Here is a 12,448-nt window from a genome sequence, read left to right as displayed (position 1 = left end):
CTTTTGTTTCCTGCTCCTGAAGAGCTCCATGAAAATCTGCCTTCCCTCGGTTTATTGTGATTTATGAGATCTAATAAAATATGCCAGTTACTCAATTTATTTAGCAAGAACAACGGGAGAGATATGCAGGGGCAGAGGCCCAACCACCTCAGGAAGTAGCTTTTATCCCTGGCCAGCTTGGTCTCTGGAGGCAGGACTTAACCCAATACTGAATGACCTTTTGTTCATGTGAAAAGAACAACCAGGTAACCAAGCTACAGTTCAGAAAGTATTCAAGAACTGCACAGGTCTTCTCACGAAACAAGAACAGTCCAACTTCAAGCAATAAATGGAAATGTTTGAGGCAATTTCAATTCTGCACTAAGGGGAGGGACTGTGGGTCAATGGTGGAACATCTGTTTGGCATGCAGAAGGGCCCAGGTTCAATACACGGCAAACCCAGTTAGTAGTGACCAGGTAGTAGTGATGTGAAAGACCTCAGCCTGAGACTCCGGAGAGTAGATGCCAGTCTGAGTAGACCAGGCTTTCAACCAACATCTTGTGAAACTTGCGGGGTTCTTGATGGCTCTGGAAGGATTTCCTGAATGGGTGGGAATTAATGTTTAATGTATTTTTAAATGTGTTAAACATTTATTGGGTGGTATAACCATATATGGTCATGTTTGACCTGACCCGCCCCTCCCAAAATGGCCAATGATGGCCCTGGAGGGGAAGGGGAGGGGCCCCAGGTGGGTTTGTCCACAGCTCTGCTTCCCAACCATATTCTGCATGATTGTGCCACTTCTGGGGTTTCTCAAAGCCTGAAGAATGTTTCAGGGGCTTCTCAATGGTCAAAAAGTGGAGAACGGCTGGAGTAGACAATACTGACCCTGATGGTCCGATTCGGTCTAAAGCAGCACCGTGTGTTCATGTGTTCTTGCATGTCCTTGCATGTGCCCTGTTAGAAATCAAAGTGTTTTATCTACTCTCAACTTCTAGCAGGGTTAAGAAAGGGCATAATCTGGAAGCGGAAGGCCATACTGTTTGTAGGAAAAGCTAACACTTCAGTCGGATAAGCTGTGATCTCTCCTAGTGTTTTTGATGGGGTGGGCAGCAGGGGGTTGAGTCTCCTTACCAATTACATCGTCGTCGCCCTCCTCTTCGCAAATCACCATGCGCTCTTCATCGCTGGTCATGTCCTCACTGGTAGTGCGCTGAGATCGGGAGGTGCGGGAGGGGTGTGGGAGCAGGGGAGGGCGGGGTCCTTCACCTGGGGTGGCGAAGGGGGACCCCGAGGGGCCCAGCCCCCCGTACTGCCCCTTACCGCTGACATACGGAGACTGCCCTGAGCACATCTGGAATAGAACACAAGTTACTCCTTAGGCCTGCTCTGCATCATCAGGTGGGAACAACCCCGGCTGACACCGTCTGCATCCCAAGCACGACCACCCATCTATGGCCAAACAAACACAAAGAGCTTTTTTGTACCCTGCTTTTTACTACCCAAAGGAGTCTTAGAGCGGCTTACAATTGCCTTCCATTACTCTCCCCACAACAGACATCCGGTGAGGTAGGTGGGGCTGAGAGAGCTCTGAGAGAACCATGACTGACCCAAGATCACCCAGCTGGCTGCACGTGGAGGAGGAGTGGGAAATCAGACCCTACTCTTACACCGACCCTACTACTACACCGAGCTGGCTCTCTGCACAAGACACTTTTCTCATATCCTCCCCACATGAACCTAGCAGAAACAAGGTCTACAGTGAATAGATTCCTTCCTTCACTGAGATAAAGAGGCCCCCTCCACCCAACTTCACTCCATATTACTTAGATTCGAACTGTGTTCAGAACCTGCACCTCTCAAACCCTCTGGACAGGTCCTTGCTTCTAGAAGCCCACTTGCTGACATATTACAAGGAAACGTTTACAAGGACTGTCTCCTCCCATATGTTCTTGTGCACAAATGACAGGCATCAGGCAGCCATCTGTCAGCTATCCCACTTAGGGTGTCCTGTCTGGCCTCAAAGAGTGCTCAGACCTCTTCCATCAAGGCTAGGCTTTGTGGAACAGGTTCCCTGACAAGGTGGTGGGGAGCCCTCTGTGCAGATCTTTAGGAGGCACTGCAAGGCCTGTTGGTTTGCCAGGGCTACTGAGAAGGTTGGAATTGGCAGACTTAGTTTAAGACGACTTGGACAGATTTAGGAATTTGCAATTTTACTTTTCATATTAAAATAAAAATGCTTTAAACGATTATCACGGGCTGCCTTGAACCGTGAGGCAATGTATAAATGTTTTCATTAATAAACTAAATACATACCTGAGTGAGCTCCTGCAGCACCTGGCTGTCGTGGTCGCTCTCCAGCCCATGCACCCCGCTATGGGAGAAGGCCCGTGGCCGTTGAGCACCAGGCCCGGACACAGGCAGGATCCGTTCCCCATGGCCATGCCCAGATCCCACGACCCCCGCTTTACCCTCAGGCCCAAGCAATGCCTGCATCTCCGAAGGGCCTGTGAGAAAGGAGAAAGAGAGGTGAGAAGAGAAAGGAGGAGGGGCTTCTGAGAGACATCCCAGTAAAGAGGAGGGTACTTACCTCCCGGCACAGCAGCAGTGCCTGTCTCTGACATGCTACGTTCTCGCATCTCCTTGGTGCATCCCCCTGGACCTGCGGGCTTCACATCTGAGCTGGATTTTTTCCTGTCTTTGTTACACCACTTCCAGTCGGGGTGTGCTTTGAAATGGGCTTCTTTCACCTGCAATGTGAAGGAGATGAGGGCAAAGAGAGGCAGGGAGGAAAAAAAGGAGAAATTGCTGAGCAAACTGGGAACAGCTATCCCCAATGCTGTGCATATGAACACTGAAAAGTTAAAAACCTTTTGTGCCAAAGCGAACACAGTCCTTCAACAACGAAAGCTGAATAATGGAACTGCATTTATTACGTAAATAAGAGTAAGATGTACACTTGGTTCTAAGTTTAATCAGCATCGCAAAGGGGACACAAGGAATTACGCAAAGCGATGCAGCCCTATCTCTGGCTCCAGGAAAAATCATCAAGTGTCCCTCTGGCTTTTAAAATTTCACCCTTTTCTGCCATAAGGGTTGTATTTCTTAGAAATATTAAGCAAAGGCCAGTGTTCCTAAAAAACTCAGCTCTAGAAGCAATACTATATTATGTGAAGCTTCCAGACAGCCCCGGGTCTGTTATCACACCTCACTTACAAGCACACGATCTGCTCACACGGATGGCATACAGCACACCAAAGCAGGCAATGGCACTCCTAAAGTGAATTCAGACTCTCAGGGACTTAAATCTGGAGGGACTGTACCTGGAAGGCTAGGTCGTGGTATTTCTGCTTCTCCTTGGGCCCCAGCGCGTACCACCACTCTCCCAGGATCTTGCTGACAGTACGGTTGTCCTGGTTGGGATGCCGCTGATGCACCAGAGCCCGATGCCTCTTGCTAAAGATCATGAAAGCGTTCATGGGCCGCCGAATATGATCTTTCTCTCGCTGCTAGGGGGGGAAAGGGTGATGTTTATTATGCCATAGCCAGTACCAATCTTAGCTATTCTCTGGGAGATACCACCAGCATACATGCATGAATACATTCATTTTTAATATTGCCCTTCCAAAGGGCTCAGGACGGTTTACATCACGACACAACAACAGAAGGATCGATGGACTGTCTGGCAGAGCATTCCATAAAGAGGAAGGAGGACCATCCTGGAACATGAAGGCGGTGGCAGGAAAAGAATGGCACCTACCTTATTAGGACTGCGTCCATCCTTCTCGGAGGAGGAATCCCGGTCCTTGGGCAGGGCGCTTAACGACTGAGTACGACGCTTCCCAGGAGGCAGAGGGAGTTGGATCTCAGGAGATACAACAGACAGGAACCTACAGAGTAGATTTGAGGGATGGGGTTGGATCACTGTCTGCTAGCCAATTCCCAATAGCTCAAGAAGTCCTCATATCATCCAGCTGCTCCCAACATCATTGTTTCTGCCCCCACTTCAACTATTTTATTTATTGATGATTTATTTAAAGCATTTTCTGCTGCCTTTCTACCCAATCAAGGTCCTCAAGGAGGCAAACACGGAAACGTCTGAACAATTAGAAAAAAAAATTAAAATCAGAAAATAATCCAAATAAAACACATAAACAAACAACACTGAAAAGGGGAGGAAAGCCAATAACTGTTTCTGAAGGTGTGCCAAATAAACAATAAAATCTCCACCCGCTGGTGGCAGACACCAGTAGAAGGAAACAGACATATGTCTTTGAGGAGGAAGTTCCAAATTCTGGGAGCCACAACCATGACCTTTCTTGGGTGCCATGCATCTAATTTCAGGTGAAGGGGACAACCGAAGCTAGGCTTCCCAAGGTGACCAGAGTGAATGACTAGGGTTGTGAACACGGTCCTTAAAGTATGTAGACCCTAGGCTACATAAACATCAGTACCAGCACTTTTTATCGGTCCAGACAAAAATTAGGAAATGGGCCAAGACTGGACTGATATGGTCCCTACAACCCACTCCAATCCACATCCTGACTGCAGAATTCTGTACCACCTACAGCAGGGGCTCATGGGAATTGTAGTCCATGGACATCTGGAGGCCCGCAGTTTGACTACCCCTGACCTACAGTGTTTCCTCCCAGCTGTGCTGGTGAGTGGCTGCTCATGAACGCAGGAAACCCCATTCAGCAGCAAGCTGGAGCCGTGAAGGGCCTTGCACTGCCACCCCTTGAAGATTACAGCAGTTCTATTCAGCTCCAGATGTGAACTGCCTCACTCAGGGGAGGAGGAATTAGAGAGAACATTGATCACCTGTCCTTTCTGAATATTTTTCAAAGGCAGACTCATATAGAGTTTGTGGAAGTAAGCTCACCTAGATGTAACAAGGGCACGCACCACGTAACCAGAGCACGCACTACATACCAACACCTTGAACTGACCCAAGAAGCAGGCTGCCACATTCACCCCCAGCCTGGGTTCTCTCCTGGCTACTGCACTTCCAACCCAAGTCTTTGCTGGCCTTGCACCGCCAGCTACTCAAGTGTGAGTCAGTGTGAGACAGCAGGTCCCAACACTGCCATGGACTTACTGCACGGTCCTGGGCAAGTCATCCTCTCTCTGACCCATTTTCCCATCCATAAAACAGGAGCCATTGCAGCCTCCTCTGTGAGCACAGGCAAAACAAAAGCCAACAGATACAACAAAAATGGAAAGACAGAGGATGTGTTGCGGTGCTTACGCATCATCATGATCGCTCTCCGTCTCACTGTCCAGACGTGGGTGCCCGGGAACATCGTCGTCATGCTGCGGGGGCCCACTGCCCCCTCCTGGCGTCACTGTCAAGGGTTGGGGAACTGGGGCTGGGCTGTCGGGGTGAGAGGTGTTCGGCCTTCCCATCTCAGCCCCTGAAGACGCACCAGGAAGCTCATGAGCCACTGCTGCAGACTCTGGAGGCTCTGAGAAAGCACACGTCAGGAAGAGATTGAATGAACGACAGAAGAGCAGCAAGAGGACATGCATGCTAAGGAATCCCATATTGAGGAGGGCATCCATGGCTTAGTAGCAGAGCATCCGCTCAGTATAAAAAAGGCCCCAGATTCAATTCCCATCATCTCCAGCTAGAAAGATCCGGTAGCAGGTGATGTGAAAGAGGACTTGGAAAGCTAGTGCCAGTGCAAGTAGACAAGACTGATCCCAGATAAAGCAGATTTGCATGTTTATATTCCTCTATTGTCCTAGTCAGTTGGCTCATTTCCTAAGGTGACACCCTAGTGGGAATTAAGCACCTGCACCCTGCCCTCTTACACTCAGAGCCTTACCTTTGTTCTGATTGGATGTGGAGGGGTGACTGACAGGCTGCTGGCCTTCACTGGGCTGTACAGAGGAATCCGGTTGGCTGGGAGCCAGAAAGGGGACCAGGGAGTGCCAGGGGAAGACAGCCACAGACCGTGGCTCCACATTTGTCCACACTAGAAAGTGAGAAAAGGAACAAAATGAGTCAGGCTTAGTGGTGTGGGATTCAATACAGAACAAAGGGGGGGGGGGTTAGACCAGGAATCCAGACACACACTCTCTCTCTGCACATACACACACGCGCACACACCAACACTCTTCTTCTTTCTAACATTATCCTTCCATTCATAGGCAAGATGTTCTTTTTCTGGTGATGTTCCCCTCCAGTTGCAATCTGTGTCATGCCTTATCGCTAGTCATTTCAGTCCCTGGGGAGGGAGGGGGCAGTAGGGAAATTTTCTGCTCCGCCTGCCAGGAAGCAACCCCGGCCTCCCCCACCCTTCCCAGCTGGAAGCCAGGCAAAGGAATTTTACAGCTGCAGGAGGGGAAAGGGGGGGGGCTGAGGGGCCCAGCTCACTCAGACTCCCACGCTTGCCGAGGACAGCCAAGCTCCTTGGCTTCATCCCAGCCAGGGTGCCTGTGAGCATCCCCAGGAGTTCAGCCTGCACAGGACAAGAGTACACTAACACACACAAACACACAGAAGGGCAGCTCCGCCCCTTTGAAAATTCTCTGTGAATAGGGAGAGAGGTCCACATCTAGGCACTGCTTGCAATTCACTTACCTATTACATGGAGCAGACTAAGAAACCGTTACTTCCTGTGCCCTCCCCCACCTGAGCAAGTATAATTTCCTTCTCGGGGTATCCAGGAAGTACAGAGAAACAATGAAGACAGCGTAGCAGCCCCTGCTGCACAGACAGCCTATGAAACACCTGGGTCCTCTAGTTTTGTGAACCCCCACCCTACACCGTATCAGATGTACGATGCCCAGTCCGATAAATCCCCATGGAGGCATTTCACTCACATTGCAGCACTGACAACTTTTCAGTCCACAGTCCTGACAGGAATTAAAGACGGCAACCAGGAGGAACAAACCACAAGGCTGCGCTATCTCAAGAGATCGCCAATGGTGTGGCGCCATCAAAAGGCGAGTTGCATACATACACGCTCACAAGGCACCGAGGGCTCCTACAGCTAAGCAGCACTGGACCCCCGCTGCAGATCAACAACACTTTCGCTTTTACCCCGACTGCCAACACAGCAAATTAAATTGGGAAGAAAACATGCACCCCTAAACAGCTTTGGCCGCAGAGCTCAGTTCGACAAAGTGTGCTAAACTTGCAGCCAACAGCCTGGTGGGAGGGGGGGAGACGTAGCTCACGCGTCCGCCCTCCTGCATGAAGTCACTGCTCCCCGTAACGTGCGTGTCCTTGGGACACTCAGTACAACAACAACTGAGCAGCCAGAGTTGCCATTTATCATCCTTTTTCTCAGGACATGGCTGAACAGCTTCTTTGACTGTTGTTTTACTGAAAATTCCGTCAGGGAGGTTTGTCTATCAACTTGTTCGAAAAACGAGGTATTAAAATCATGGAAATAAAAGATTAATTGTGTGCATGGGGGGGGGGGAGATCTTTGCTTCTTCCAAGAAGCAGCCCACTCCAAAAGAAACACTTACCTACCTTTGGATACAATGTCCCTTCCCTATCAGACTCTCCCCACCTTTTGCACTCCTGGATGATCAGCCGCTCTCCCCCCCTCCCTCCTTCCCGACCCCCCCCCCCCGCAAAGTTAACTCAATTATTAAAAGCCCTGAGTGCATCGTGGTCAGAGCTCTGCCGGGAAAGGCTGGCTCAGTGGCTTCCTGTTCTCCGGCGGGTGACCACATCCCTGTGCAGGGGGGGGGGGGAAGGATGGGAAGGAAAGGGAGACAGCTAAAGCAAGGGCATGAAACATTAAGACCTCCCTCCCCCTTGCCCATGCTGTTGTCTGCATTTGTGAGGAACAAAGGTTCTTGAAGAACCAGAACTGGGAGGTCACACACTCCAAACACAAATTACCAAGTTGAATCCCATCAGCACCATCAGCAAAGCAAAACTACACAAGACGTGTGTCAAAGAAAGCACAGAGGCGGTGTGGGGGGGGATGAGGTCCCAGGCTGAAGCCGGCACAGTGAGTCCAAGACAAAACCCAAGAGTCTTAACATCCTGCACTGGCCATCAAATGGCAAGGAGACAGAAGTTCTGAGCTCAGATATTGGCAAAAGGACTGACCAACCTTTGCAAAAGGACTGACCAACCCTCTGTCAGCTTCAGCGATGGGTCTGAGTAAGAAAGTGAATCAATCTGACAGGGTGGCCGAAATGCAGGTAAGAAGATCTAATCTTTTTCTCTGTGCAAAATCAGAGTTCTATAAAAATTTTGTACAACAAACAGCAACTGCGGGGACTCTTTCACAGGCCACTTCTTCCCTGCACAACACAACTGCAAAACACGCACCCTGGCCATTCAGGCATCTTCCAATAAAGAGTGAATGTCACGGCAGTGGCCACAAGACAGCTTTGGTAAAATACTATATGCCCAAGTCCCCACCCTACCGGCACGACAACCTCAATTTTTAGAAACTAGATTCTGCTCCCAAGTTTTTCACAGTATCCCTGATACCCAGAAATGTAGTAGCCGCCTATTGTGGTGCCAAGAACGTCACCTGCTAAGTTTGCATATCTCAGGCCGCTGCTGAAGACACACAGATTCCCAACCAATAAAAACGTGGCAATCTCAAACCCAACACTTGCTCTTTGTTTTAAGGCAGAGCTGCCCAGAGAGAAGTAGGAAGGCAGCGCTGAAGCCCCTCCTTCAGCCAACCAGCCTCCTAAAAATCTAAGAGGACCAAAGCTGACATTGTTGAGAGCGTAGGATCCAAGACACTCTACTCCCTCCTCTCCTTGCAATCACGCAAAATGCAAAACCCAGCAAAGTCAACAGAGTCTTGAACCACAGACCCCCCCTCAAAGTCTTGACACAGAATAGGTGAAAGGACATAAAAATCCTGTTGCACACTCCGAAATCACGTCAGGTGAGGACACCTGCATCCCACATGTCTACATACACGCACGCATCTTTCAATTACTACCATAAACACATTCAACAACTCAGTCCACTGACCAAACATGCCCAGCCCCCTGTGTGGCAAAGAAGGCAACGACGCCGGGGGTCTTTCTGTGGAGAACATCCCGAGCGAGGAGCGTTGAGCCGTTGTCTTGACGACAGATCAGACTGCTTCTGGATATCTTCTCAGAGGCCTTGTGTGGAGAACATGCTCCCCTCTCTTCACCCCAGCCCACCCCAGGATGGAGGAGTGAAGGCAGCTCTCCCAACAGGCCGGCAGAGGAGTCCACAGCTTCAGGTGCAGGCAGGTCGGCTGCAGGTCGGCAAAACAGCTCCCCCCTTGGAGTTAGGGCAGGAGATGCCACACCAGAGACCACCACAGATGGATGTCAAACAAGCCACCACGTGTGAGAGCAACAGGAGGGGGGGGAGATAGGGGAGAGGACTCTCTGCTCTGCTCCTCCCTACAGGGGGAGCGTCACTCGGGAAGCAAGCATGGGAGAAAGCTAGGCAAGCATCTTCGGGGGTGGGGAGAGGCGAAAGGAGGCAGAGGGGCTTGGCACGCATGCAAAGAGAAAGGCGAGACCCATGGCTCTAGTTTGCAGGACCGCTGGCCTCAGAGGAGCGTGGATCGGCGGCGGCTGCGGCGCAAGAGTGGCCCGAGCGAAGTAGGCGAGAGAGACACAGAGGAGGCAGGGGAGGAGGGGGGAGCTGTCCAGCACCCCGCCTTGGGATCCAGCTGGAGCGCGGTGTGGGGGGAGGGACTTCCCGAGGGGGCGAGGAGCAGCTTCTCCCGGCCGCCAGCGACTGGAGCTCGGCAGGATTACAGTGAGCGCGCATGGAAGCAGCGGCGAGACGAGGGGCTCGCCGTGATAGGGCGGGCGGAGGGGGGGGGGTTGTCCGGCTGTTCCGCCTTCCCGGTCGCCCGCCCTCCCTCCTCCTTAGGGGGGTTGTCGCTGGTGTCGGCGACAGGAGGAGGCTCGCTGGCTGTCGCGGCGCCTCTTGGCGAGGGAGGAGGAGGAGGTGGGGAAGGGGAGGGTTGAGGGGGGCGAGTTGTCGCTGCTGCTGCTGCTGCCGACGACGACCCCCTCCCCGCCTGTCGCGCCGCCGTCCTACTCCTCCTCCTCCTCCTGCTGCTGCTGCTGCTGCCCGGTTTGTAACCAAACACCATTCACTCCCGCCCTTTGCTTTCCCCTCAGCCGCTCGGGGCTACGAACAAGGGCGGCCCCCTCCGCCCGAGCCTCCTTCCCTCCCGCTCCCCTCAGAGCGCCGTCACGCATGCCCAATTAGCCTGCGACGCGCCATTGGCTGCCGCCACGCCGGGTCATTCACATGCAAATGAAGGTGGGGCGCCTTCCCCCTTTCGCCGTCCCCCTCCCCGGCCGCGCGCGCTCTCTCTCTCACACACACAGCGAGAGATCAAACAGACACCGCCGCCTCCCATTGGCCGCCTCAGGAATGTCAGTCATATGCAAATCAGGGCCCGCTGAGCGCGAGAGGGGAAGGAGGGGGGCCAAGCGGGGAAGGGCCGGGAGCGCGGGATCACGAGGGAGAGGTCGCCCGGGATTGGCCGCCGTTTACTCCAGTCTTGGCTCCTCCTCCCTTCTCCTTCTTTACTCCACCGCCTCGAGGCCGAGAGGGAGGGAGACCACGCCCGAGAAGGGAGGGGGGAAGGAAGGGGCGAACGCCAGACTGGGAGGAGCGTTCGGGAGGGGGAAGGGATGAAGGGGGGGATTTAATCTCAGCTCGCCAAGAAGGGAGGGGGCAAGGAAGGGGGAATGCAGCGGAGGGAAGGAAGGAGGGGGGAGGCAAAGGAGGGGCCGAAGGGGGTGAGAAGCCGAGGAGGAAAAGTTGCAAGGAGAGCGGACCGGGGGGGGGGCAAGGAAAGCGAAGTGCGTGCTTGCGGGAGGAGGGGGGGGGACTACAATGTCCGTTTTGGGGGTCCCTCGATGGCGCGGCTAGTTGCCTGCGGTTGCCAACTCCTGTTCTGGACATTAATGAAGATTTGGGGAAGGAGCCTTGGGAAAGCGAAGGAGAAACGGGCGGGGGAGGGGGGCCCAGTGCCCACCCTCCGTTTAACTCCAGAGGACCGGGATGGCTACCATGGGGAGCCGTTGCTGCCCCCCCCCCACCTTCCCTCTACCCACACTGTATCTGTACATTCTTCCTGACCAATGTAGTTCTCTCCCCCAACCCTGCCCCGTTCTACCCACTCATCTTCATGACCACCTTCAATGTGCACGCACACACACACACACGAAACCTTGGCACATACATGCGAAGGTGAGTGCAGCATTTAATCATGTGCACATCAGTGTACATCTCCCTAGGTACATCCTGACAACCCAGTATACCCAGGGAAGTGGTGAGCGCACAGAGCTTTGGGAGGGGGGAGATTGAGATGGGTACCGTTTGTCAGGTGCTCATGTATGTGCGGGCCTGTCCTTTCACTCGCACATGTGTGTGTGCAGCCACCGGAGCGGCTGCAGCTGGCAGGCAGCCCAGTACGGCTAGGGATTAAGAGCTTGCAGCACAGATGCATTCCAGGGATGATCCATGCTTCTTGGGGCAGAGTTGTGGGAAAGTGGGGAGGGGAAGTGAAGAAAAGACAGTGAAGGTCCCTGCGCTACAGGGTACCCCCTTGCCTCCTCTTCTAAGGCCTGCCTCCTTCCCCTCAGCTCCCCATGACTCATTCTCTTCCCCTCCCTCCCCACCAAGCAGCCTGACTCAATGCTGCCCCTGCTCACAGCTGGGGGTGGGTGGGACGCAGTCAGCCTTCTTCCCACTACTGGCAGCCAATAAACTGGGAGGTGAAGTGAGGAGACGCACAGGAACACCCCCACACAGCCGCATACAGGACTCTGGGCACAAGGCCAAGGTTGGGCGTGGATCCCATTGTTGAGGGAAAGGGAGGGGGAGAGAAAGAGGGCACAAATATGCCACTCCCAGCACGCACCGCACTACACCATGGGCATGTGTATACAACTGCGCACAAAAGCACTGCCCACACGGCCCACAAACGTACACCCACTTGCGAGCGTACGCCTGTGCGCCTACTTCTCTCCGCTCAGGGATGCTTCCCCTTGTTTCACGCACAAGGCGGAAGTCCACAAGAGGCAATTTAACCTGTGTGTGACCACATATGCTGTGCGCACATTTGGGACTTGCTGCTTACCCAGCCAGGCTTGCTGCAAACACACATCTCCCCAGTGATAGCAGAGTAAAATAGAGAGTGTGTGTGTGTGTTGTGGGGGAGAAACCCAACAGTATTCAGCCATGTGCTTCCGTTTCAAAAAGCAGGAAGTTCGCGGGAACAATGATGTGGCGCCACCATGCGCATCATGCTCAAGTTCACAGACCCAAGAGAGACAGCTACAATGTTTATTGCAATGTCTGTGCTCCATAAGAGGCATTAGGGGAAGAGTAGCTCAAAGTGGCTTAAGAAGCCATCGCTGGAAAAGACAGAAATGCTATGCAGAGAGGAAGACCCTAAGCGAGATGGACTAACTCAGTCAAGAAAGCCATGGCCTTTGGCTTGCAAGACCTGAAATAACCTG

At 52.8% G+C, this 12,448-nt stretch overlaps 1 protein-coding gene across 6 annotated transcripts in view; it reads right to left on the bottom strand.

Moving 5' to 3' along the window:
* The window catches only part of CIC (capicua transcriptional repressor), a 50,976-nt gene that overhangs the window by 19,879 nt on the left and 18,649 nt on the right, over positions 1-12,448 (bottom strand). For 4 of the 6 annotated variants that reach the window (XM_077336749.1, XM_077336752.1, XM_077336750.1 and 1 more), the window contains exons 3-9: positions 5,809-5,958; positions 5,229-5,445; positions 3,741-3,870; positions 3,304-3,489; positions 2,571-2,730; positions 2,297-2,487; positions 1,115-1,334 (exon numbers count right to left, since the gene is read on the bottom strand). In XM_077336749.1, coding sequence (XP_077192864.1) covers positions 1,115-1,334; positions 2,297-2,487; positions 2,571-2,730; positions 3,304-3,489; positions 3,741-3,870; positions 5,229-5,445; positions 5,809-5,958 — 1,254 coding nt within the window. The remainder of the gene's footprint in view (positions 1-1,114; positions 1,335-2,296; positions 2,488-2,570; positions 2,731-3,303; positions 3,490-3,740; positions 3,871-5,228; positions 5,446-5,808; positions 5,959-12,448) is intronic. The other 2 variants (XM_077336753.1, XM_077336755.1) reach the window with 1 other exon arrangement.

The sequence above is a fragment of the Paroedura picta genome, chromosome 5 (genome assembly GCF_049243985.1).
Source record: "Paroedura picta isolate Pp20150507F chromosome 5, Ppicta_v3.0, whole genome shotgun sequence".
Lineage (NCBI taxonomy): Eukaryota > Metazoa > Chordata > Lepidosauria > Squamata > Gekkonidae > Paroedura > Paroedura picta.
The sequence above is the reverse complement of the archived record's forward strand: the minus strand, read 5'-3'. Positions and strand labels throughout refer to the sequence as shown.